Source organism: Entelurus aequoreus, linkage group LG03 (assembly GCF_033978785.1).
Source record: "Entelurus aequoreus isolate RoL-2023_Sb linkage group LG03, RoL_Eaeq_v1.1, whole genome shotgun sequence".
Taxonomy (NCBI): domain Eukaryota; kingdom Metazoa; phylum Chordata; class Actinopteri; order Syngnathiformes; family Syngnathidae; genus Entelurus; species Entelurus aequoreus.
Window position 1 is genome coordinate 1,945,078 of NC_084733.1, and position 27,500 is coordinate 1,972,577.

The 27,500-nt window shown below is 40.6% G+C and overlaps 1 protein-coding gene across 1 annotated transcript in view; it reads left to right on the forward strand.

The window, feature by feature from the left end:
* LOC133645139 (paralemmin-1-like) overlaps window positions 1–27,500 on the forward strand; it is a 90,335-nt gene that overhangs the window by 41,159 nt on the left and 21,676 nt on the right. Inside the window, exons 2-3 of the mRNA XM_062039980.1 lie at window positions 6,579–6,621; window positions 16,535–16,615. Of these exons, the coding sequence (XP_061895964.1) occupies window positions 6,580–6,621; window positions 16,535–16,615 (123 nt within the window). The 5' untranslated portion in view covers window position 6,579. The remainder of the gene's footprint in view (window positions 1–6,578; window positions 6,622–16,534; window positions 16,616–27,500) is intronic.

The window sequence follows — 27,500 nt, forward strand, 5'->3', positions numbered from 1 at the left end:
TACGGAGTGAGGGGAACCCTGTTGAGGGCCATCCAATCTCTGTACAACCAAAGCGAGAGTTGTGTCCGGGTGCTTGGATGTAAGTCGGATCCGTTTCCAGTGGGGGTTGGTCTCCGCCAGGGCTGCGCTCTGTCACCTATCCTGTTTGTGATTTTCATGGACAGGATTTCTAGGCGGAGTCGTGGCCATGGCGGAGAGGGTATACGTCTCGGGGGGCTAAAGGTTGCGTCACTGCTGTTTGCAGATGATGTGGTCCTGATGGCACCTTCGGTTCGTGACCTTCAGCTCTCACTGGATCGGTTCGCAGCCGAGTGTTCAGCGGCTGGAATGAGGATCAGCATCTCCAAATCTGAGGCCATGGTTCTCAGCAGGAAACCGATGGTTTGTACAGTCCGGGTAGGGGACAGGACTCTGTCCCAGGTGGAGGAGTTTAAGTATCTCGGGGTCTTGTTCACGAGTGAGGGAAAGATGGAGAAGGAAATCAGCCGGAGAATCGGAGCAGCTGGGGCAGTATTGCAGTCTCTCTGCCGCACTGTTGTGACGAAACGGGAGCTGAGCCAGAAGGCAAAGCTCTCGGTCTACCGAGCTATCTACATTCCTACTCTCACCTATGGTCATGAAGTGTGGGTAATGACCGAAAGAATAAGATCGCGGATACAAGCGGCCGAAATGAGTTTCCTCAGAAGGGTGGCTGGCATCTCCCTTAGAGATAGGGTGAGAAGTGCAGTCACCCGAGAGAGACTCGGAGTAGAGCCGCTGCTCCTTCGCTTGGAAAGGAGCCAGCTTAGGTGGTTCGGGCATCTCGTGCGGATGCCTCACGAGCGTCTCCCTAGGGAGGTCCTCGTTGCACGTCCCACTGGGAGGAGGCCCCGCGGCAGACCAAGGACCAGATGGGGGGATTACATCTCCTCTCTGGCCTGGGAACGCTTCGGGATTCCCCAGGAGGAAGTCGCAAATGTTGCTCTGGAGAGGGAAGTCTGGGGGTCTTTGCTGGAGCTGCTGTCCCCGCGACCCGATTCCGGATAAGCGGTTGAAGATGGATGGATGGATGGATGGATGTTCTTATACGGAAACCAACCAATCATGGATGTTCTTATACGGAAACCAACCAATCATGGATGTTCTTATACAGAAACCAACCAATCATGGATGTTCTTATACGGAAACCAACCAATCATTATCATGGATGTTTCCCCTACATTTTGTCCCCTGCCCGTGGAGTTGCTTCGCTACGTAGCTTCCATTTTTAACTTCATAATTTTTAACGAAAAATCGTAGTTTTTACCACTGGATTATCAAAAACCATACTCATTGCCATCCATGATTGGTTAGTTTCTGTATAAGAACATCCATGATTGGTTGGTTTCCGTATAAGAACATCCATGATTGGTTGGTTTCCGTATAAGAACATCCATGATTGGTTGGTTTCCGTATAAGAACATCCATGATTGGTTGGTTTCCGTATAAGAACATCCATGATTGGTTGGTTTCCGTATAAGAACATCCATGATTGGTTGGTTTCCGTATAAGAACATCCATGGTTGGTTGGTTTCCGTATAAGAGCATCCATGATTGGTTGGTTTCCGTATAAGAACATCCACGATTGGTTGGTTTCCGTATAAGAACATCCATGATTGGTTGGTTTCCGTATAAAAACATCCATGATTGCTTGGTTGGTTTTCTATGAGTCACCATTGGTTAGGATTAGGGCAAAACATTACAGACGGGCCAATTAGAGGCGAGATAGGGCGGGGCATGGAACCAGGAAGTGACATCACAACAGACACACATCCTGCCCGTCTCATTTTCAGTTTTTTTCATGAAGTTCCAATCACACGCCTGCTTTAACTTGGACTCACACTTTATACCTTTGGTCATTTCCAGGAGTGATTTCATCCTCTGAGAAGTTTTGCTAAGGTTTTCTAATGTTGTCAAAATGTGTAGAATGAATATTATATTTGAACATTTCTGTCAACGAAGATTTGCCTCAGCCTGCGAAACATAGTCATTTTGATAGTAGGCTAATATAGCTTCTTCATCGCTAATATAGCTAATATAGACACTTATATCATGTGTTGCCTTCATTATAAATAGTTTTTGAATACATAGTTCTTGAATAGATCATTCTTGAACAAATACTTCTTGAATATATAGTTCTTGAATAAATCCTTCTTGAGTAAATACTTCTTTAACAAATACTTCTTGAATAAATACTTTTTGAATTAATACTTCTTGAATGAATAGTTATAGAATATATACTTTTGTACTTCTTGAATAAATACTTCTTGAACAAATGCTTCTTGAATATATACTATATACTATAAAAAAAAGAAAATAATGTATACTTCTTGATAAAATACTTACTAAAAAAAATACTTATTGAATAAATACTTCTTGAATATATACTTATTGAAAAAATACTTATTGAATATATACTTCTTGAATAAATAATTATTGAATAAATACTTCTTGAACATATACTTATTGAACAAATACTTCTTGAACAAATATTTCTTGAACAAATACTTCTTGAATATATACTTGTTGAATAAATAGTTATTGAACAAATACTTCTTTAATAAATACTTCTTGAACAAATACTTCTTGAATAAATAATCATTGAACAAAGACTTCTTGAATATATACTTCTTGAATAAATAGTTATTTAATACATAGTCCTTGAATAAATACTTCCTGAATAAATAGTTATTGAATAAACACAACTTGATTACTTGGTTCTTACATATATAAATATTGAAGACATACCTCTTGAATACTTAGTTATTGAATACTTAGTTATTGAATACTTAGTTATTGAATACAAAGTTCATAGATATATAATATTTGAATAATTACTTCTTGAATAAGTTTGATCTTTCTAATGAGAACGTTCCAAATAGTCAGTAGTGTGGTGATATCAGTAGTGTGGTGATATCAGTAGTGTGGTGATATCAGTGGGATGATGGCTGACCTGTGTCACGTACATAGTTGAACGCTGGGTGTGTATCGTTGATGAAGTTCTGAGGAAGGTTGTTAGCAGACGTTATTATTTATTGTTATTATTTATTATTTGTTGTTATTATTTATTATTTATTGTTATTATTATTATTAGCTGCTGGGCTTCTATGGAGGCACTTAAAGTCTTCCTGTAAATCATCAGGGGAATAAACTGAGAGTCATTAGTCAGCTCTCCTGCACTGCGTCTTCATTTATTGACAACATATATATATATATATATATATATATATATATATATATATATATATATATATATATATATATATATATATATATATATATATATATATATATATATATATTTTTTTTTTTTTTTTTTTAAATATATATATATATATATATATATATATATATATATATATATATATATATATATATATATATATATATATATATATATATATATATATATATATATTATATTATATACTGTATGTATGATGTAATGTTTGTAAGACCACTTCCTGTCTGGCAAAGGTTGCTTCTCCTCTTTGACTGATTTGACTTTGTACTTCTCAGTGCTGCTCCCATTTTATATCACCACTACTTTACTACTTTGCACTCACCACTGACAATATATATATCATCCCTACAAGCGAAACAGGCTTGTAGGGATGATATAGCCTCTGTGTTTTCTCCTGACCTAACGTATATGTATGTATATATATACGTATATATATATATATATATATATATATATATATATATATATATATATTAAATATATATATATATATATATATATATATATATATATATATATATATATATATATATATATATATATATATATATATATATATATATATATATATATATATATATATATATATATATATATATGTACCGTATATATGAATTGTTGTGTGATATTTTTGCTTGTTGGATGGATTGTTGTGTGATATTTTTGCTTGTTGGATGGATTGTTGTGTGATATTGTTTGTTGATGGATGGATTGTTGTGTGTAATGTTTTGTTGTTGGGTGGATTGTTGTGTGATATTGTTTGTTGTTGGATGGATTGTTGTGTGTAATGTTTTGTTGTTGGATGGATTGTTGTGTGATATTTTTTGTTGATGGATGGATTGTTGTGTGTAATTTGTTGTTGTTGGATGGAGTGTTCTGTGATATTTTGTTGTTGTTGGATGGATTGTTTTGTGATATTTTTTGTTGTTGGATGGATTGTTGTGTGATATTGTTTTTTGTTGGATGATTGTTGTGTGATATTTTTAGTTGTTGGATGGATTTTTGTGTGATATTTTTAGTTGTTAGATGGATTGTTGTGTGATATTTCTGCTGTTGGATGGATTGTTCTGTGAAATTTTTACTTGTTGGATGGATTATTGTGTGATATTTTTTGTTTTTAGATGGATTGTTGTGTGATGTTTTTAATGTTGGATGGATGGTTGTGTTATATTTGTTCTTGTTGGATGGATAGTTGTGTGATATTTTTGTTTGTTGATGAATTGTTGTGTGATATTTTTTCTGTTGCATTGTGTAATATTTTGGCTTGTTGGATAAATTGCTGTGCGATATATGTGTTGGATGGATTGTTGTGCGATATATGTGCTTGTTGGATGGATTGTTGTGTGATATATTTGCTTGTTGGATGGATTATTGTGGGATATATGTGCTCGTTGGATGGATTGTTGTGCGATACATGTGCTTGTTGGATAAATTTGTGTGTGATATTTTTGCAGTTGGATGGAATATTGTGTTATATTTTTGTTGTTGGGTGGATGGATGGTTAGGGTTGGGGTTGGGGTTGGGGTTGGGGTTAGGGTTAGGGTTAGGATTAGAGTTAGGGTTGGGGTTGGGGTTGGGGTTGGGGTTAGGGTTAGGGTTAGGGTTAGGCATAAAGTAAAAGAGTTGGTTAGGGTTAGGGATAGGGTTGGGGTTGGGGTTGGGGTTGGGGTTAGGATTAGCGTTAGGGTTAGGTTTGGGGTGAGGGTTAGGGTTAGGCATAAAGAAAAAGAGTTGGTTAGGGTTAGGGCTAGGGTTGGGGTGAGGTTATGGTTAGGGTTAGGGTTAGGGTTGGGGTTAGGGTTGGGGTTAGGGTTAGGATTAGAGTTAGGGTTAGGTTTGGGGTGAGGGTTAGGGTTAGGCATAAAGAAAAAGAGTTAGTTAGGGTTAGGGCTAGGGTTGGGGGTGGGGTTAGGGTTAGGGTTAGGGTAGGGTTAGGGTTGGGGTTGGGGTTGGGTTTGGGGTTGGGGTTAGGGTTAGGATTTTAGGGTTAGGGTTAGGGTTAGGGTTAGGCATAAAGTAAAAGAGTTGGTTAGGGTTAGGGATAGGGTTGGGGTTGGGGTTGGGGTTAGGATTAGCATTAGGATTAGGTTTGGGGTGAGGGTTAGGGTTAGGCATAAAGAAAAAGAGTTGGTTAGGGTTAGGGCTAGGGTTGGGGTGAGGTTATGGTTAGGGTTAGGGTTAGGGTTAGGGTTGGGGTTGGGTTGGGGTTAGGGTTGGGGTTAGGGTTAGGATTAGAGTTAGGGTTAGGTTTGGGGTGAGGGTTAGGGTTAGGCATAAAGAAAAAGAGTTGGTTAGGGTTAGGGCTAGGGTTGGGGTGGGGTTAGGGTTAGGGTTAGGGTAGGGTTAGGGTTGGGGTTAGGGTTATGATTAGAGTTAGGGTTGGGGTTGGGGTTGGGGTTAGGGTTAGGATTTTAGGGTTAGGGTTAGCGTTAGGGTTAGGCATAAAGAAAAAAGAGTTGGTTAGGGTTAGGGATATGGTTGGGGTTGGGGTTGGGGTTAGGGTTAGGGTTAGGGTTGGGGTTGGGGTTGGGGTTAGGGTTGGGGTTGGGGTTAGGATTAGAGTTAGGGTTGGGGTTGGGGTTGGGGTTATGGTTAGGATTAGAGGGTTAGGGTTAGGTTTGGGGTGAGGGTTAGGGTTAGGCATAAAGAAAAAGGTTTGGGTTAGGGTTAGGGTTAGGGTTAGGGTTAGGGTTAGGGGTTAGGGTTAGGGTTAGGTTTGGGGTTAGGGTTAGGCATAAAGAAAAAAGTCTTGGTTAGGGTTAGGGTTAGGGTTAAGGTTAGGGTTTCTGACGCCCGCCCGAAACAATTCTATGAACATTAAACCCGGACATACTTTAGAGTAGCCAGTGCACAGCTTGCATAAACGTGCTATGCACTGGGAGAAAAAAAGTCAACTTAAAGTGTAAATAAATAGCAACAGAATTGAGTAAAAAGATGATTGTGTGACGGTGGTCTGGAGCTGCACGAGTGCCGCCAGCACTCTGGGGAGCTGCGGTTCATTGAGGCCTAGATGAATTCCAGTGTGTACTTCCCAAACTACCGCAGTATTTTCCCCTAGAGATACTGCCTTAGCTAGACGCTCTTGCTGATTGTGCAATAAAACCTTCAGGTCTCACTATTCAATCCTGGAGTTGTAGTCTGGAACACATTAGAGCAGGAATCTAGTAGCGGCAGCAGGGTGCCAAGTTAGTCTCTCTCTCTCTCGCTCTCTCAACCCGCAAAGCAACAGGTATCTGACACCAGCCACTAGGAAGTCGCCAATGCCGAGTGCAGCCTATGTTGCCGCCTGGTTCTAACTCTCCTTCTCCTCCGGCAGGATGGCTGAGGTGTCGCAAGAGGAGAGACTCCAGGTCATCGCTGTAAGTCCACCATTGTGCACACACACACAATGTAAACAAGGTCCTCACAAGGACTAAATAACATGTTGAAGGTGTGCCAGGGTTCCACAATGTAAACAAGGTCCTCACAAGGATGGAATAACATGTTGAAGGTGTGCCAGGGTTCCACAATGTAAACAAGGTCCTCACAAGGACTAAATGTGAAGTGAAGTGAATTACATTTATATAGCGCTTTTTCTCAAGTGACTCAAAGCGCTTTACATAGTGAAACCCAATATCTAAGTTACATTCAAACCAGTGTGGGTGGCACTGGGAGCAGGTGGGTAAAGTGTCTTGCCCAAGGACACAACGGCAGTGACTAGGATGGCGGAAGCGGGGATCGAACCTGCAACCCTCAAGTTGCTGGCACGGCCGCTCTACCAACCGAGCTATACCGCCCCTAAATAACATGTTGAAGGTGTGCCAGGGTTCCACAATGTAAACAAGGTCCTCACAAGGACTAAATAACATGTTGAAGGTGTGCCAGGGTTCCACAATGTAAACAAGGTCCTCACAAGGATGGAATAACATGTTGAAGGTGTGCCAGGGTTCCACAATGTAAACAAGGTCTTTACAAGGACTAAATAACATGTTGAAGGTGTGCCAGGGTTCCACAATGTAAACAAGGTCCTCACAAGGACTAAATAACATGTTGAAGGTGTGCCAGGGTTCCACAATGTAAACAAGGTCCTCACAAGGACTAAATAACATGTTGAAGGTGTGCCAGGGTTCCACAATGTAAACAAGGTCCTCACAAGGACTAAATAACATGTTGAAGGTGTGCCAGGGTTCCACAATGTAAACAAGGTCCTCACAAGGATGGAATAACATGTTGAAGGTGTGCCAGGGTTCCACAATGTAAACAAGGTCTTTACAAGGACTAAATAACATGTTGAAGGTGTGCCAGGGTTCCACAATGTAAACAAGGTCTTTACAAGGACTAAATAACATGTTGAAGGTGTGCCAGGGTTCCACAATGTAAACAAGGTCCTCACAAGGACTAAATAACATGTTGAAGGTGTGCCAGGGTTCCACAATGTAAACAAGGTCCTCACAAGGATGGAATAACATGTTGAAGGTGTGCCAGGGTTCCACAATGTAAACAAGGTCTTTACAAGGACTAAATAACATGTTGAAGGTGTGCCAGGGTTCCACAATGTAAACAAGGTCCTCACAAGGACTAAATAACATGTTGAAGGTGTGCCAGGGTTCCACAATGTAAACAAGGTCCTCACAAGGACTAAATAACATGTTGACCCTAACCCTGCCATCATATTGCAGTCTACACGTATCTCGTATGTGTGACTGCCATCATAATGCAGTCTACATGTATCTCTTATGTGTGACTGCCATCATATTGCAGTCTACACGTATCTCTTATGTGTGACTGCCATCATATTGCAGTCTGTACGTATCTCTTATGTGTGACTGCCATCATATTGCAGTCTGCACGTATCTCTTATGTGTGACTGCCATCATATTGCAGTCTGTACGTATCTCTTATGTGTGACTGCCATCATATTGCAGTCTGCACGTATCTCTTATGTGTGACTGCCATCATATTGCAGTCTGTACGTATCTCTTATGTGTGACTGCCATCATATTGCAGTATGCACGTATCTCTTATGTGTGACTGCCATCATATTGCAGTCTACATGTATCTCTTGTGTGACTGCCATCATAATGCAGTCTACACGTATCTCTTATGTGTGACTGCCATCTACTGGTCACACTTACCATTTCACCATGTACCAAGTAAAACAGCTTCGAGGTCGGTAAGCACAACCAAAATGATTCCGTACATTAGGGTTATGAGGTGCTTTGTCGAGTTTTGAGAAAATGAAAGGATTTTAAGTGCGCCTTATAGTCCGAAGTTTTCCCCACATTGTTATGTGTCAAGAGAAATATATGTTACTAAAAACTAAAATAGATGTATTTAATTATGTGTAGGACATTTCTAAAGCCCTGAAAAATGTTCAATAATGCAAATTATACACAGCCATGGTATTAATGCTGTAATTATGGTTGGAGGTGTTTATTTAGCTACACCGCAAAGAGGATGTGGTGTTAATTGTACGCAGGTAATAATTGGAGTGAGGTGATTGTTATATCCTCCTGAGAAGCAGCATCCTCTGAGAGTGGACCTCAAAATTAGCGATCCTCAATCTTCACCAAGACGTCACTTTGGTCACTCGATCGACATTCGCGGCACCCGAGGGTCTTGTGAGATGACGCCGGCTGCCTCGTAATCGTTATTAAGAAGAAATTACCAACAGGAAGTCGGGAAACATTTTTTATTCCAACCGTACCTGCCGTCAAAAAGCCTAAAGACCGACCGCACGGTTCCTGTCTCCACAATAAAAGCGCTGCTCCATCCAAAATAAGAGTCTCCGAGCACCTCCAGAACCCTCAAATCTAGACTCCAAACATCCCAGAACAAGCTAGTCAGGTTACTTCTAGACCAGGGGTCAGCAACCTTTTTGAAAGCAAGAGCTACTTCTTGGGTAGTGATTAATGCGAAGGGCTACCAGTTTGATACACACTTAAATAAATTGCAAGAATTAGCCAATTTGCTCAATTTACCTTTAACTCTATGTTATTATTAATAATTAATGATATTTACACTTAATTAAACTGTTTAAAAGAGGAGAAAACACAAAAAAATGACAATTGAATTTTGAAACATAGTTTATCTTCAATTTCGACTCTTTAAAATTCAAAATTCAACCGAAAAAAAGAAGAGAAAAACTAGCAAATTCGAATCTTTTTGAAAAAATTTAAAAAAGAATTTATAGAACATCATTAGTAATTTTTCCTGATTAAGATTAATTTTAGAATTTTGATGACATGTTTTAAATAGGTTAAAATCCAATCTGCACTTTGTTAGAATATATAACAAATTGGACCAAGCTATATTTCTAACAAAGACAAATCATTATTTCTTCTAGATTTTCCAGAACAAAAATTTTAAAAGAAATTCAAAAGACTTTGAAATAAGATTCAAATTTGATTCTACAGATTTTCTAGATTTTCCAGAATAATGTTTTTGAATTTTAATCATAATAAATTTGAAGAAATATTTCACAAATATTCTTCGTCGAAAAAACAGAAGCTAAAATGAAGAATTAAATTAAAATGTATTTATTATTCTTTACAATAAAATAAAAAAATTACTTGAACATTGATTTAAATTGTCAGGAAAGAAGAGGAAGGAATTTAAAAGGTAAAAAGGTATATGTGTTTAAAAATCCTAAAATCATTTTTAAGATTGTATTTTTTCTCTAAAATTGTTTTTCTGAAAGTTATAAGAAGCAAAGTAAAAAAATAAATGAATTTATTTAAACAAGTGAAGACCAAGTCTTTAAAATATTTTTTTGGATTTTCAAATTCTATTTGAGTTTTGTCTCTCTTAGAATTAAAAATGTCGGGCAAAGCTAGACCAGCTTGCTAGTAAATAAATAACATTTAAAAAATAGAGGCTGCTATTTGAGCTATTTTTAGAACAGGCCAGCGGGCTACTCATCTGGTCCTTACGGGCTACCTGGTGCCCGCGGGCACCACGTTGGTGACCCCTGGTCTAGACCTTCACCCCAGATCACACCTCACTCCTACCCACTTCTCCAAAGTGGGCTGGCTCAGGGTTTTGGACAGAGTTAAACAACTTGCACTGAGCCTAGTCTATAAAATCCACTACACCTCCCTGATACCGAAGTACATGTCAAACTACTTCCTTAACGTAAATGACCGCCATAACCACAACACCAGGGGGAGCTCCACTAACCACGTTAAACCCAGATTCCCATCTAACAAAGGTCTTAAAGGCCTACTGAAATGAATTTTTTTTATTTAAACGGGAATAGCAGATCCATTCTATGTGTCATACTTGATCATTTCGCGATATTGCCATATTTTTGCTGAAAGGATTTAGTAGAGAACATCGACGATAAAGTTCGCAACTTTTGGTCGCTGATAAAAAAAAAAGCCTTGCCTGTACCGGAAGTAGCGTGACGTCACAGGTTGTGGAGCTCCTCACATCTGCACATTGTTTACAATCATGGCCACCAGCAGCGAGAGCGATTCGGACCGAGAAAGCGACGATTTCCCCATTAATTTGAGCCAGGATGAAAGATTTGTGGATAAGGAAAGTGAGAGTGAAGGATTAGAGGGCAGTGGAAGCGATTCAGATAGGGAAGATGCTGTGAGAGGCGGGTGGGACCTGATATTCAACAGTAAATAAACACAAGACATATATATACTCTATTAGCCACAACACAACCAGGCTTATATTTAATATGCCACTAATTAATCCCACATAACAAACACCTCCCCCCTCCCGTCCATATAACCTGCCAATACAACTCAAACACCCGCACAACACACTCAATCCCACAGCCCAAAGTACCGTCCACCTCCGCAAAGTTCATACAGCACATATATTTCCCCAAAGTTACGTACGTGACATGCACAGAGCGGCACGCACGTACGGGCAAGCGATCAAATGTTTGGAAGAAAGCTGCATACTCACGGTAGCGCGTATCCAACTCAAAAGCCTCCTGGTAAGAGTCGCTACGTGTTTGTGTTGCTGCAGCCGGCCGCTAATACATCGCTTCCCACCTACAGCTTTTTTCTTTGCAGTCTCCATTGTTCATTAAACAAATTGCAAAAGATTCACCAACACAGATGTCCGGAATACTGTGGAATTTTGCGATAGTTACAGACGACTTAATAGCTGGCCGCAATGCTGTCCCAAAATGTCCGCTACAATCCGTGACGTCACGCGCAAACGTCATCATACCGGGACGTTTTCAGCAGGATATTTCGCGGGAAATTTAAAATGTCACTTTACTAATCTAACCCAGCCGTATTGGCATGTGTTGCAATGTTAATATTTCATCATTGATATATAAACTATCAGACTGCGTGGTCGCAAGTAGTGGCTTTCAGTAGGCCTTTAAGCTTTTTAACAAAAACGTCGCTTTTGTAGATAAAAACAATTTAAATGTTATATATATATGAATGAGGTAGATCCCCTCCACTTGGTCAATTGAAAAGTACCGTAATTTCCGGACCATAAGCCGCTACTTTTTCCCTCGTTTTGGTCCCTGCGGCTTTTGCGACGGTGCGGCTTTTTTACGGCTTTTTTTTACGGCTTACGGTAACCAGTGGCGCACACTACAGAGGATGCGCGAGACCGAGGCAGACATCTGGCGCCAGGTAACGAGAGCAAAACAAAGAGTAGGAGAGCGTCAGCGACAGTTTGCGCGAAGGAAGTGTTCATGCAAACACCCTCAATATGGAAAACAAACGGAGAAGTGCATATGATGCCGCTTTTAAGTTAAAAGCAATCGATTTGGCTGTCAAACAAGGAAATAGAGCTGCTGCACGTACCCTTGACATCAATGAATCAATGGTGAGACGTTGGAGACGGCAGCATGAAGAACTGATTCAATGCAAAAAGACAAAAAAATCCTTCAGAGGTAATAAAAGCAGGTGGCTGGAACTTGAAAACGTTCTTGAGGACTGGGTGAACACACAGAGAGCAGACGGCCGGGATGTTTCCACCGTGCAGATCCGACTGAAAGCCCAAACAACCGCCAAAGAAATGAATATTGAAGATTTTAGAGGTGGACCATCATGGTGTGTCAGATTTATGAGACGAAAGGGACTGTCCATTAGGGCACGGACGACTCTGAGTCAGCAACTCCCTGCCGACCACGAGGAGAAAATAACAAACTTCCGCGAATTCACGCAAAGAAAAATAGACGAATATTCCATCGGACCGGACGAGATAATAAACATGGATGAAGTGCCGCTGTCCTTTGACTTTCCTCTCACAAGGACTGTTAACCAAAAAAGGTGAATCGTCCATCACACTGAGAACAACTGGCCATGAGAGAACACATTTCACTTGTGTTCTGGGCTGCACAGCATCCGGACTAAAGCTTCCACCGATGGTGATTTTTAAACGGATTACTATGCCAAATGAAAATTTCCCGAAAGACATCAATCAATCAATGTTTATTTATATAGCCCTAAATCACAAGTGTCTCAAAGGGCTGTACAAGCCACAACGACATCCTCGGTACAGAGCCCACATACGGGCAAGGAAAAACTCACCCCAGTGGGACGTCGGTGAATGACTATGAGAAACCTTGGAGAGGACCGCATATGTGGATAACCCCCCCCCCCCCCCCCCCCCCTCTAGGGGAGACCGAAAGCAATGGATGTCGAGTGGGTCTGACATAACATTGTGAAAGTCCAGTCCACAGTGGATCCAACACATCAGCGAGAGTCCAGTCCACAGCGGGGCCAACAGGAAACCATCCCGAGCGGAGACGGGTCAGCACCGCAGAGATGTCCCCAACCGATGCACAGGCTAGTGGTCCACCCGGGGTCCCGGCTCTGGACAGCCAGCACTTCATCCATGGCCACCGGACCTATGCAACTCCCCCTCGCAAGGGACAGGGGAGAAGAGGAGAGAAGAAAAGAAACGGCAGATCAACTGGTCTAAAAAAGGGGGGTCTATTTAAAGGCTAGATTATACAAATGAGTTTTAAGATGGGACTTAAATGCTTCTACTGAGGTAGCATCTCTAACTGTTACCGGGAGGGCATTCCAGAGTACTGGAGCCCGAATAGAAAACGCTCTATAGCCCGCAGACTTTTTTTGGGCTCTGGGAATCACTAATAAGCCGGAGTTCTTTGAACGCAGATTTCTTGTCGGGACATATGGTACAATACAATCGGCGAGATAGGCTGGAGCTAAACCGTGTAGTATTTTATACGTAAGTAGTAAAACCTTAAAGTCGCATCTTAAGTGCACAGGAAGCCAGTGCAAGTGAGCCAGTATAGGCGTAATATGATCAAACTTTCTTGTTCTTGTCAAAAGCCTTGCAGCCGCATTTTGTACCATCTGTAATCTTTTAATGCTAGACATAGGGAGGCCCGAAAATAATACGTTACAGTAATCGAGACGAGACGTAACGAACGCATGAATAATGATCTCAGCGTCGCTAGTGGACAAGATGGAACGAATTTTAGCGATATTACGGAGATGAAAGAAGGCCGTTTTAGTAACACTCTTAATGTGTGACTCAAACGAGAGAGTTGGGTCGAAGATAATACATCTCCATAAAAGTCAACCAGAAAGGGTGGATGATGGAAAGCGTTATGAAGGAATGGCTGAATGAGTGCTATGTCAAGCGACCTGGGGGATTTTTTCCGCCAAAAAAAAAAGCACTGCTCGTTTTGGACAGCATGAGAGCCCATATAACAGATTCTGTGAAAGCAGCCATCAAGAGCACAAACTCTATTCCAACGGTGATTCCTGGGGGCACAACAAAGCATTTGCAGCCACTGGACATCAGTGCGAATCGTGCTTCTAAAGTGCCACTACGACTTCAGTGGGAGGCATGGAGGACTAACGGTGAGAAATTGTAGTGGATTGTCCGAAGCTTAAGCAGGCAACAAAAGTAGTTTAGTACAACAAATGTATTTACCCATTATCAGAAGTGCAGGTTGAATTGAGTTGGCCGTGCAGACAAACCAGAAGTTACTCCGGAGCAAACAAGACACACACAAGCCAAAATCACCCCCGAGTTCCGGTCTTCTGCCATTTTTTATATGTCTGTTGTGCGTCATCGTTCCTTATCGAGTGCGTCAATGTCTTGTTTTGTTTTTCCTATCTGTTCCATAACAACTCAAATCCTTTAGACAGTCAACACATTCTGTAGACAGGTTGGCACGACTTAATATTCACTTTTGTCCCACAACTGGTCCATTCAATGGCACAAAATACAAGAGTATTGAAAATGAGCGGACATTCTTAAAAGACAAGAAACATAGGTTAAAAGGTCAGAAATTCTACTACAAAATCATTCACCAAAACTGGTCGCATGCGGAAAGCAACTTTTGCTGAAGTCTGCCAGTGGATCCTGACGGCATGGAAAAGTGTGAAAACATCCACCATCATCAACGGCTTTCGAAAAGCTGCACTGCTGCGTCGTGATGATGAAGAGGACGGCGTAACGGCTGACGAAGCCGGAGACGTTGATTCCACGGACAAAGGAGAGAGAGTGGCTGACGACGCCATTTTGGCCCTGTTCTTCTCCGACACCGACGAAGAGGATTTCAGTGGTTTTAGTACGCAGGAGGAAGACGATGACACGATAATTAAAGACTGACTACCGTCACTACCGGTAATACCGTTGTATTATTTGTACTCTGCACAAATGCTGTTCGCCATGTTAAAGATGTGAAAGTTTGATTGAAAGATGTATTGTTGATAAATGGGACGCTTTGCGTTCCCAAACAGTCATCTCTGTCCCGACAATCCCCTCCGTGGTAGCAGGAACCCCCATATACTACGGTAATTACACATCAAAACCCTGCGTCTTATAGTTGGGTGCGGCTTATATATGGAGTAATCTGTATTTTCCCCTAAATTTAGCTGGTGCGGCTTATAGTCAGGTGCGGCTTATAGTCGGGTGCGCCTTATATATGGAGCAATCTGTATTTTCCCCTAAATTTAGCTGGTGCGGCTTATAGTCAGGTGCGGCTTATAGTCGGGTGCGCCTTATATATGGAGCAATCTGTATTTTCCCCAAAATTTAGCTGGTGCGGCTTATAGTCAGGTGCGGCTTATAGTCCGGAAATTACGGTAGCTGGCCTGCAGAAAAGGTGTGGCCACCCCTGCTCTAAGTCTAAGAATGACACTAATAACAATAGTCTAACTGCAGCATATGTTCACGAGGTTTCAGCACAAATGGAAAGTATTAACAGCTCTTCACTTTTCCCACATTTGATTATTTTAAAGCCTTATTCCAAAATGAAATACATTCATTTTTGTCCTCAAAAATTTTACACATAATAACAATTTGAAAACATATTTTTAGACATTTTAGTTAAGTGTTGTATTGACTACGTATGTGCATGTGATTGATTATTTTTGATACATTTGAAAAAAATTATAGGTTTGAATTAGGGATGTCCGATAATGGCTTTTTGCCGATATCCGATATTCTGATATTGTCCAACTCTTTGATTACCGATACCGATATCAACCGATACCGATACTGATATATACAGTTGTGGAATCAACACATTATTATGCCTAATTTGGACAACCAGGTATGGTGAAGATAAGGTCCTTTTTTTTTTTAAATTAATAAAATAAAATAAGATAAATACATTTAAAATATTTTCTTGAATAAAAAAGAAAGTAAAACAATATAAAAACAGTTACATAGAAACTAGTAATTAATGAAAATGAGTAAAATTAACTGTTAAAGGTTAGTACTATTAGTGGACCAGTCATGTGTGCTTACGGACTGTATCCCTTGCAGACTGTATTGATATATATTGATATATAATGTAGGAAGCAGAATATTAATAACAGAAAGAAACAACCCTTTTGTGTGAATGAGTGTAAATGGGGGAGGGAGGTTTTTTGGGTTGGTGCACTAATTGTAAGTGTATCTTGTGTTTTTTATGTTGATTTAATAAAAAAAAATTTAAAAAAAAAATTATAAAAACGATACCGATAATAAAAAAAAACGATACCGATAATTTCCGATATTACATTTTAAAGCATTTATCGGCCGATAATATCGGCCGGCCGATATTATCGGACATCTCTAGTTTAAATGATTGAATTTATTCGGTTTTAGAATAAGGCTGTAGCATAACAAAATGTGGAAAAAGCGAAGTGAATACCTTGCGGATGCACCGTACTGTATTTTTCTAATGTTATTAATGAGTTTAGTACGGATAAGAAGTACTGTATTTTTCTAATGTTATTAATAAGTTTAGTACGGATAAGAAGTACTGTATTTTTCTCATGTTATTAATGAGTTTCGTACGGATAAGAAATACATTTGTGTTATTTTTGGTGACAGGAGAAGAGGAAGAAGCAAACGGAGATTGAAAACAAGCGGAGGCAGCTGGACGATGACCGACGACAACTGCAGCATCTTAAGGTACGTTAAGCTCGTTACCAACACTTTGGGGGTGAAAAAACACAAAACACAGGAATTCTAATGTTCCTCAAAGCTAAAAATCAAATAGGAATTTGAAATATCAAATGATTGAATTAAAAAGAATTCATCATTACTTATTTTGTTTACCATTTAGGCTTTATTGTCCGAGCAGCACACATATTTAGAACCTGAGTTCACAGATTTTGTCCTATGAGTATTATTGGGACCCTCCCTTTTGCAGGGAGGAGTCCTCGAAGATCATTTAGTTCTAAAGCTGTCTAAATAATGCCTTGGCGGAGATCGAACCCGAAAGTTAACACACACACACACCCCTCTGTCCACTTTACTTTCAGCTCGTTCTTGGTGCCTTTCCTTCCGGAACCTAAATGAGATACAATGTTTGTGTATTTGCAATGATACAAGCCATTGTGTTTATCTTCTTCCAGCAGAACCAAGGTCAAAGCTCGTCATTTCTAAGGCGTTCCATTTTGCTCAAAGTTGGGAAAATATTCCCCCCAACAATACCACAAGAACAATAGTATGTAAACTCCATGAGGCCATTCCTGAAGGAATTGCGTGTGAATGCTGAAGTTCAAGTGAAATGCTGACATAATGTAGTATGAATGTGACAATAGTTTGAACGTCGGAATGGTTTGAATGTCGAAGAGCTGACGCTGAACTGAAATGCTAATTGAACGTATGATAAATGTAGAAATGGTTTAAATGTTGAAATTGTTTAAAAGCTGAAATGGTTTGAATGTTGAAGAGTTTGAATTTCCAGGGAAAACAGAATTTGGTCTGGAATTGGGGAAATGTTAGTTTGAATGTCCAGGATGAGTGGAATGTGTTGAAGGTGGAATGGTTTGAATAGCTTGAAAAATGTGGGAATTGTGCAACTTGGAAACATGTCCCATTCATTTAAATAGGAACGTCCTGGAAATTTGGGAATTTTGGTGAAAGCGGGAATTTTTTTTTTAAATGATCAGGAAATGAGCTGAATTGGTTGGTGTTGGAATTGTTTAAATCGGTCAAGAAATGTTAAATTGGTAACAGTTTTTAATTGAAAAATTCCTGGAATTTCGGGGAAAACCGTGATTTTTGTAGTTCCTTATCCACCTCAGTTTTTGTTCTGAATATGAGTGTTTTGACGGTGGAACGGTTGAAATGGGTTGAAAAATGTGAAAGGAGTAGTCGAACTTAAGAAGGGTGGAAATAGGTTACCAAAAAACGGGAATTCCTGGAAATTTGTTGAATGTGGAAAAATGGTAATTCAAATGTCCAGGATGAGTTGAATGTGTTGAAGGTGGAATGGTTTGAATGGGTTGAAGAATGTGGAATTGTGGATCTTGGAAAAATGTGCCAGTCATTTAAATGGGAACGTCCTGGAAATTTGGGAATTTTGGTAAAAGCGGGATTTTTTGTTTTAATGGTCAGGAGCATGAATGTCCTGAATGAGCTGAATTGGTTGGTGTTGGAATTGTTTAAATCGGTCAAGAAATGTTGAATTGGTAACAGTTTTTAATTGAAAAATTCCTGGAATTTCGGGAAAACCGTGATTTTTGTAGTTCCTTATCCACCTCAGTTTTTGTTCTGAATATGAGTGTTTTGACGGTGGAACGGTTGAAATGGGTTGAAAAATGTGAAAGGAGTAGTCGAACTTAAGAAGGGTGGAAATAGGTTACCAAAAAACGGGAATTCCTGGAAATTTTTTGAATGTGGAAAAATGGTAATTCAAATGTCCAGGATGAGTGGAATGTGTTGAAGGTGGAATGGTTTGAATGGGTTGAAAAATGTGGGAATTGTGCAACTTGGAAACATGTCCCATTCATTTAAATAGGAACGTCCTGGAAATTTGGGAATTTTGGTAAAAGCGGGATTTTTTTTTTTTTTAAATGATCAGGAGCATGAATGTCCTGAATGAGCTGAATTGGTTGGTGTTGGAATTGTTTAAATCGGTCAAGAAATGTTGAATTAGTAACAGTTTTTAATTGAAAAATTCCTGGAATTTCGGGAAAACCGGGATTTTTCTAGTTCCTTAACCACCTCAGTTTTTGTTCTGAATATGAGGAGTGTTTTGACACTGGAACGGTTGAAATGGGTTGAAAAATGTGGAAGGAGTAGTCGAACTTAAGAAGGGTGGAAATAGGTTACCAAAAAACGGGAATTCCTGGAAATTTTTTGAATGTGGAAAAATGGTAGTTCAAATGTCCAGGATGAGTTGAATGTGTTGAAGGTGGAATGGTTTGAATGGGTTGAAGAATGTGGGAATTGTGGAACTTGGAAAAATGTGCCAGTCATTTAAATGGGAACGTCCTGGAAATTTGGGAATTTTGGTAAAAGCGAGATTTTTTGTTTTAATGTTCAGGAGCATGAATGTCCTGAATGAGCTGAATTGGTTGGTGTTGGAATTGTTTAAATCGGTCAAGAAATGTTGAATTGGTAACAGTTTTTAATTGAAAAATTCCTGGAATTTCGGGAAAACCGTGATTTTTGTAGTTCCTTAAAACCGCCTCAGTTTTTCTTCTGAATATGAGGAGTGTGTTGATGGTGGAACGGTTGAAATGGGTTGAAAAATGTGAAAGTAGTAGTCGAACTTAAGAAGGGTGGAAATAGGTTACCAAAAAACGGGAATTCCTGGAAATTTGTTGAATGTGGAAAAATCGTAGTTCAAATATCCAGGATGAGTTCAATGTGTTGAAGATGGAATGGTTTGAATGGGTTGAAGAATGTGGGAATTGTGGAACTTGGAAAAATGTCCCATTCATTTAAATGGGAACGTCCTGGAAATTTGGGAATTTTGGTAAAAGCGGGATTTTTTGTTTTAATGATCAGGAGCATGAATGTCCTGAATGAGCTGAATTGGTTGGTGTTGGAATTGTTTAAATCGGTCAAGAAATGTTGAATTGGTAACAGTTTTTAATTGAAAAATTCCTGGAATTTCGGGAAAACTGGGATTTTTCTAGTTCCTTAACCACCTCAGTTTTTGTTCTGAATATGAGGAGTGTTTTGACACTGGAACGGTTGAAATGGGTTGAAAAATGTGGAAGGAGTAGTCGAACTTAAGAAGGGTGGAAATAGGTTACCAAAAAACGGGAATTCCTGGAAATGTGTTCAATGTGGAAAAATGGTAGTTCAAATGTCCAGGATGAGTTGAAGGTGGAATGGTTTGAATGGGTTGAAGAATGTGGGAATTGTGGAACTTGGAAAAATGTGCCAGTCATTTAAATGGGAACGTCCTGGAAATTTGGGAATTTTGGTAAAAGCGGGATTTTTTGTTTTAATGATCAGGAGCATGAATGTCCTGAATGAGCTGAATTGGTTGGTGTTGGAATTGTTTAAATCGGTCAAGAAATGTTGAATTAGTAACAGTTTTTAATTGAAAAATTCCTGGAATTTCGGGAAAACCGTGATTTTTGTAGTTCCTTAACCACCTCAGTTTTTGTTCTGAATATGAGGAGTGTTTTGACGGTGGAACGGTTGAAATGGGTTGAAAAATGTGAAAGGAGTAGTCGAACTTAAGAAGGGTGGAAATAGGTTACCAAAAAACGGGAATTCCTGGAAATTTGTTGAATGTGGAAAAATGGTAGTTCAAATGTCCAGGATGAGTTGAATGTGTTGAAGGTGGAATGGTTTGAATGGGTTGAAGAATGTGGGAATTGTGCAACTTGGAAAAATGTCCCATTCATTTAAATAGGAACGTCCTGGAAATTTGGAAATTTATGTGAAAGCGGGATTTTTTTTTAAAATGATCAGGAGCATGAATGTCCTGAATGAGCTGAATTGGTTGGTGTTGGAATTGTTTAAATCGGTCAAGAAATGTTGCATTAGTAACAGTTTTTAATTGAAAAATTCCTGGAATTTCGGGAAAACCGGGATTTTTGTGGTTCCTTAACCACCTCAGTTTTTGTTCTGAATATGAGGAGTGTTTTGACACTGGAACGGTTGAAATGGGTTGAAAAATGTGAAAGGAGTAGTCGAACTTAAGAAGGGTGGAAATAGGTTACCAAAAAACGGGAATTCCTGGAAATGTGTTGAATGTGGAAAAATGGTAGTTCAAATGTCCAGGATGAGTTGAATGTGTTGAAGGTGGAATGGTTTGAATGGGTTGAAGAATGTGGGAATTGTGCAACTTGGAAAAATGTGCCAGTCATTTAAATAGGAACGTCCTGGAAATTTGGAAATTTATGTGAAAGCGGGATTTTTTTTTAAAATGATCAGGAGCATGAATGTCCTGAATGAGCTGAATTGGTTGGTGTTGGAATTGTTTAAATCGGTCAAGAAATGTTGAATTAGTAACAGTTTTTAATTGAAAAATTCCTGGAATTTCGGGAAAACCGGGATTTTTGTAGTTCCTTAACCACCTCAGTTTTTGTTCTGAATATGAGGAGTGTTTTGACACTGGAACGGTTGAAATGGGTTGAAAAATGTGGAAGGAGTAGTCGAACTTAAGAAGGGTGGAAATAGGTTACCAAAAAACGGGAATTCCTGGAAATGTGTTGAATGTGGAAAAATGGTAGTTCAAATGTCCAGGATGAGTTGAAGGTGGAATAGTTTGAATGGGTTGAAGAATGTGGGAATTGTGGAACTTGGAAAAATGTGCCAGTCATTTAAATGGGAACGTCCTGGAAATTTGGGAATTTTGGTAAAAGCGGGATTTTTTGTTTTAATGATCAGGAGCATGAATGTCCTGAATGAGCTGAATTGGTTGGTGTTGGAATTGTTTAAATCGGTCAAGAAATGTTGAATTGGTAACAGTTTTTAATTGAAAAATTCCTGGAATTTCGGGAAAACCGTGATTTTTGTAGTTCCTTAAAACCGCCTCAGTTTTTGTTCTGAATATGAGGAGTGTTTTGACACTGGAACGGTTGAAATGGGTTGAAAAATGTGGAAGGAGTAGTCGAACTTAAGAAGGGTGGAAATAGGTTATCAAAAAAAGGGAATTCCTGGAAATTTGTTGAATGTGTAAAAATGGTAGTTCAAATGTCCAGGATGAGTTGAATGTGTTGAAGGTGGAATGGTTCGAATGGGAAGAAGAATGTGGGAATTGTGGAAGTTTGAAAAATGGCCAATTCATTTTGAATGGGGAAAATGCAAATAAAAAAGGAATTATGGGAAATCCGGGAAAAAATTTTTTTAGAAATGTTGAAGTAGAGCACACAATTCCTGAAGAGTCTGAAATATTTTGAAGTTGGAACAGTTTGAATCAGATGAAAAATGTGGAATTGTTGAACTTTGAAGAATGTCCCATTGTCTCAATGGGAATTTCAGAAATATTCGGAATTTCGGAAAAAGCGGGAATTTTTTTGAAATGTTAAAAAAAAAAAAATGTTGGTCTGAATGAGTTGAAATAGTTGGTGTTGAAATTTTTGAAATCGGTCAAGAAATCTTGAAGTAGTAACATGATCAATTGTGAAATGGTATTACAAAAATCCTGGAATTTCGGCAAACCCGGGAATTTTTGACGTTCAAAAAACAACTTTGTTTTAGTCCTGATTAAGAGGAATGTTTTGACGGTGGAACGGTTAGGGTTAGGGTTAGGGTTAGTTATGGTCAGGGTTAGAGGGTTAGGGTTAGGGTTAGAGGGTTAGGGCCAGGGTTAGAGGGTTAGGGTTAGGGCCAGGGTTAGAGGGCTAGGGTTAGGGTTAGGGTTAGGGTTAGGGTTAGAGGGTTAGGGCCAGGGTTAGAGGGTTATGGTTAGGGTTAGAGGGTTAGGGTTAGGGTTAGAGGGTTAGGGCCAGGGTTAGAGGGTTAGGGCCAGGGTTAGAGGGCTAGGGCTAGGGCTAGGGTTATGGTTAGGGTTAGGGCTAGGTTTAGGGTTAGAGGGTTAGGGCCAGGGTTAGAGGGTTATGGTTAGGGTTAGAGGGTTAGGGTTAGGGTTAGGGTTAGAGGGTTAGGGCCAGGGTTAGAGGGTTATGGTTAGGGTTAGAGGGTTAGGGTTAGGGTTAGAGGGTTAGGGCCAGGGTTAGAGGGTTAGAGTTAGGGCCAGGGTTAGAGGGCTAGGGCTAGGGTTAGGGTTAGGGTTAGGGTTAGGGTTAGGGTTAGGGTTAGAGTTAGGGTTAGACGGGTTAGGGTCAGGGTTAGAGGGTTATGGTCAGGGTTAGAGGGCTAGGGTTAGAGGGTTAGGGCCAGGGTTAGAGGGTTAGGGTTAGGGACAGGGTTAGAGGGCTAGGGTTAGGGTTAGGGTTAGGGTTAGAGGGTTAGGGCCAGGGTTAGAGGGTTATGGTTAGGGTTAGATGGTTAGGGTTAGGGTTAGAGGGTTAGGGCCAGGGTTAGAGGGTTAGGGCCAGGGTTAGAGGGCTAGGGCTAGGGTTAGGGTTAGGGTTAGGGTTAGGGTTAGGGTTAGGGTTAGAGGGTTAGGGCCAGGGTTAGAGGGTTATGGTTAGGGTTAGAGGGTTAGGGTTAGGGTTAGAGGGTTAGGGCCAGGGTTAGAGGGTTATGCTTAGGGTTAGAGGGTTAGGGTTAGGGTTAAGGTTAGAGGGTTAGGGCCAGGGTTAGAGGGTTATGGTTAGGGCCAGGGTTAGAGGGCTAGGGTTAGGGTTAGGGTTAGGGTTAGGGTTAGGGTTAGGGTTAGGGTTAGGGCCAGGGTTAGAGGGTTAGGGTTATAATAAGGCCATGCCGAACAAGGCATTAATAAGTACTTAATAATGACTAGTTAAGAGCCAATATGTTACTAATTTGCATGTTAACAAACAGCTAATTAGGGTTAGGGTTAGGGTTAGGGTTAGGGTTAGGGGTTAGGTTTATGGTAAGGATTTAGGGTTAGGGTTAGGGTTAGGGTTAGGGTTAGGGTTAGGGTTGGGGTTAGGGTTAGGGTTAGGGTTGGGGGAGGGGTTAGGGTTAGGGTTAGGGTTGGGGGAGGGGTTAGGGTTAGGGGTTAGGGTTAGGGTTAGGGTTAGGGTAGGGTTAGGGTTAGGGTTAGGGTTAGGGTTAGGGTTGGGGTTGGGGTTGGGGTTAGGGTTATGGTTAGGGTTAGAGGGTTAGGGCCAGGGTTAGAGGTTATGGTTAGGGTTAGAGGGTTAGGGTTAGGGTTAGGGTTAGAGGGTTAGGGCCAGGGTTAGAGGTTTATGCTTAGGGTTAGAGGGTTAGGGTTAGGGTTAGGGTTAGAGGGTTAGGGCCAGGGTTAGAGGGTTATGGTTAGGGCCAGGGTTAGAGGGCTAGGGCTAGGGTTAGGGTTAGGGTTAGGGTTAGGGTTAGGGTTAGGGTTAGAGGGTTAGGGCTTGGGTTAGAGGGTTAGGGTTATAATAAGGCCATGCCGAACAAGGCATTAATAAGTACTTAATAATGACTAGTTAAGAGCCAATATGTTACTAATTTGCATGTTAACAAACAGCTAATTAATGGTGAATATGTTCCCCGTACTAAAGTGGGTTAGGGTTAGGGTTAGGGTTAGGGTTAGGGTTAGGGTTAGGTTAGGGTTAGGGTTAGGGTTAGGGTTAGAGGGTTAGGGCCAGGGTTAGAGGGTTATGGTTAGGGTTTGAGGGTTAAGGTTAGGGTTAGAGGGTTAGGGCCAGGGTTAGAGGGTTATGCTTAGGGTCAGAGGGTTAGGGTTAGGGTTAGGGTTAGAGGGTTAGGGCCAGGGTTAGAGGGTTATGGTTAGGGCCAGGGTTAGAGGGCTAGGGCTAGGGTTAGGGTTAGGGTTAGGGTTAGGGTTAGGGTTAGGGTTAGAGGGTTAGGGCCAGGGTTAGAGGGTTAGGGTTATAATAAGGCCATGCCGAACAAGGCATTAATAAGTACTTAATAATGACTAGTTAAGAGAAATATGTTACTAATTTGTATGTTAACAAACAGCTATTTAATGGTGAATATGTTCTCCGTACTAAAGTGGGTTAGGGTTAGGGTTAGGGTTAGGGTTAGGGTTAGGTTAGGGTTAGGGTTAGGGTTAGGGTTAGAGGGTTAGGGCCAGGGTTAGAGGGTTATGGTTAGGGTTAGAGGGTTAGGGTTAGGGTTAGAGGGTTAGGGCCAGGGTTAGAGGGTTATGCTTAGGGTTAGAGGGTTAGGGTTAGGGTTAGGGTTAGAGGGTTAGGGCCAGGGTTAGAGGGTTATGGTTAGGGCCAGGGTTAGAGGGCTAGGGCTAGGGTTAGGGTTAGGGTTAGGGTTAGGGTTAGGGTTAGGGTTAGAGGGTTAGGGCCAGGGTTAGAGGGTTAGGGTTATAATAAGGCCATGCCGAACAAGGCATTAATAAGTACTTAATAATGACTAGTTAAGAGCCAATATGTTACTAATTTGCATGTTAACAAACAGCTAATTAATGGTGAATATGTTCCCCATACTAAAGTGTTACCATGTTTTATTAGTGGTGCACTTGATGAAGCGTGCATGAACAAAACAACAAAACCAACACAAACTCACAACAAACGACACACCTGCAGATCAGTCTGACTTCTGCTGTTGTCGTATCCGTAATACGCCCGATAGGGAGAAGTGTGTATTTACACCATGAGTCGGGTGTGTCTCGACCTCCGCCGAACCCCTGAGCCCGACTCACCCAACCCCTAAGCTTCCGTCCCACCCAGGGTTAGGAACCACTGGACTAAAGTCCAAGTCTTATTGAGTGTTTCAAACGCTGGTTTTGGTACGTGTTGTTTCTTGGAGTATACGCCATAAAAGTGTCCTGCAGTTCAACGGGGAACCACTTCATGTGTGTATGACATCACCAGGAATGTGTATGACATCACCAGGAATGTGTATGACATCACCAGGAATGTGTATGACATCACCAGGAATGTGTATGACATCACCAGGAATGTGTATGACATCACCAGGAATGTGTATGACATCACCAGGAATGTGTATCAAACGTGGAGTTAATGAAGTCTCAACATCAGCCGGATTAATGAAAGTAACCGGAGTTACCAAACCTCCACCTTTCAAACACTCAATCCAGCTTCATAAATAAATGCCTACAACTTGCTCTCCCGGCAATGGCGCCCTCCTCCCCTCCTCCCTCCCGCCCCCGACGCCTTCACTCCCTGCCCGGCAACACAATAAACTACACAACTCCTGAAAGCCGACGTGCTCACATGTGTATCATCCTCTCCGACTGTCACGGAATGTTCCTGATAACAGTGGGAGCTCTCCCTCTCCCACTCCCACGTGTTGTGTTTATACACACTGTGGAGTCTTCACACACTCCTGCTATCAGAGCTTTGCTTAGTGGGCCAGCGCTTCAAGTGTGTGTGTGTGTGTGTGTAAGTGTGTGTGTGTGTGTGTCTGTGTGTGTGTGTGTGTGTCTCAGCAGCGCTATCAAAGGTGAAGTGAAGTGAAGTGAAGTGAATTACATTTATATAGCGCTTTTTCTCAAGTGACTCAAAGCGCTTTACATAGTGAAACCCAATATCTAAGTTACATTCAAACCAGTGTGGGTGGCACTGGGAGCAGGTGGGTAAAGTGTCTTGCCCAAGGACACAACGGCAGTGACTAGGATGGCGGAAGCGGGGATCGAACCTGGAACCCTCAAGTTGCTGGCACGGCCGCTCTACCAACCGAGCTATACCGCCCCAAAGGTATTTTGGTAGCGAGTGTAGTGTGACGTTGGCGTCGGTCTTTTGTCTATTTTCAGAGACAAACTTATGTGTGTGTGTGTGTGTGTGTGTGTGTGTGTGTGTGTGTGTGTGTGTGTGTGTGTGTGTGTGTGTGTGTGTGTGTGTGTGTGTGTGTGTGTGTGTGTGTGTGTGTGTGTGTGTGTGTTCCTGTATTTCTACCCTTCTGGAGACGCCAACAAGGAAAAGTACCGTCCATATGAGGAGGTGTGAACAAGTGATGACATAAATCATGGTCCCATTGCATCTAATATAGAGCCAAATACTAGAGTCCGTGAACATTGCTCCAAAGTCAGGTTTTTGTGTTGATTTAATATGCATAGAAAAGTAAACATTGACAGGTGCAAAGGCAGCAATATATAATAAAACAAGACGGCAGCTAAAGAAGGACTTCCTTATTCATACCCGAAAAAACCCGGCAGGTGAACGGCTGATTTTACCACTTCCGGTGCTAAAAAACAATTACGAACCAAAAAATTCCAAAATAAATAAATTAACTAAAAGCTGTTTTTTTCTCACAATGTGTCGACTTTTTTCTTATAAAATTGGGCAGAATTTCTCCTATTCTTTCTGTTTCTGTAATATTGCAATATTCTCTCGTAAAATTATTACTTTTTGATGTAAAATCATTACCTTTCACGCAAAATGGCGACATTTGTCATATAAAATTCTGACTTTTATCACAATATTGCCTTTTTTTTTTTTTGTTCTTGTAAAATAGTGACATTCTTTGAGTAAAATTATGACTTGTGTCGTAATTTTGCAGAGTAAAGTTCCGATTATTATTATAATGTTGCCAACATTTTAAAGTTTTCTTATAAAATTGCGACTCTTTTCATAAAATTGCCAAAATTTTAAGCTTTTCTTGTAAAATTGCGACTGTTGTTGAATAAAATTCCAAATTTTATCATAATATTGCACAAATGTTCAGTTTTTCTTGTAAAATTTTGCCTTGCGTTGAGTAAAATTACAACTTTTATTATAATACTGACAAAATTCTACGTTTTTCTTGTGAAATTCCAACTCATTTTTCACAACAAGCTTTTTTATATTTGCATGGTATGTATATATTATTTTTCTGAGGTCTCATGAAGGTAAGAAATACAAGAATGTGCGTGTGTGTGTGTGTGTGTGTGTGTTTGTGTGTGTGTGTCTGTGTGTGTGTGTGTGTGTGTGTGTGTGTGTGTGTGTGTGTGTGTGTGTGTGTGTGTGTGTGTGTGTGTGTGTGTGTGTGTGTGTGTGTGTGTGTGTGTGTGTGTGTGTGTGTGTGTGTGTGTGTGTGTGTGTGTGTGTGTTCCTGTATTTCTAGCCTTCTGGAGACGCCAACAAGGAAAAGTACCGTCCAT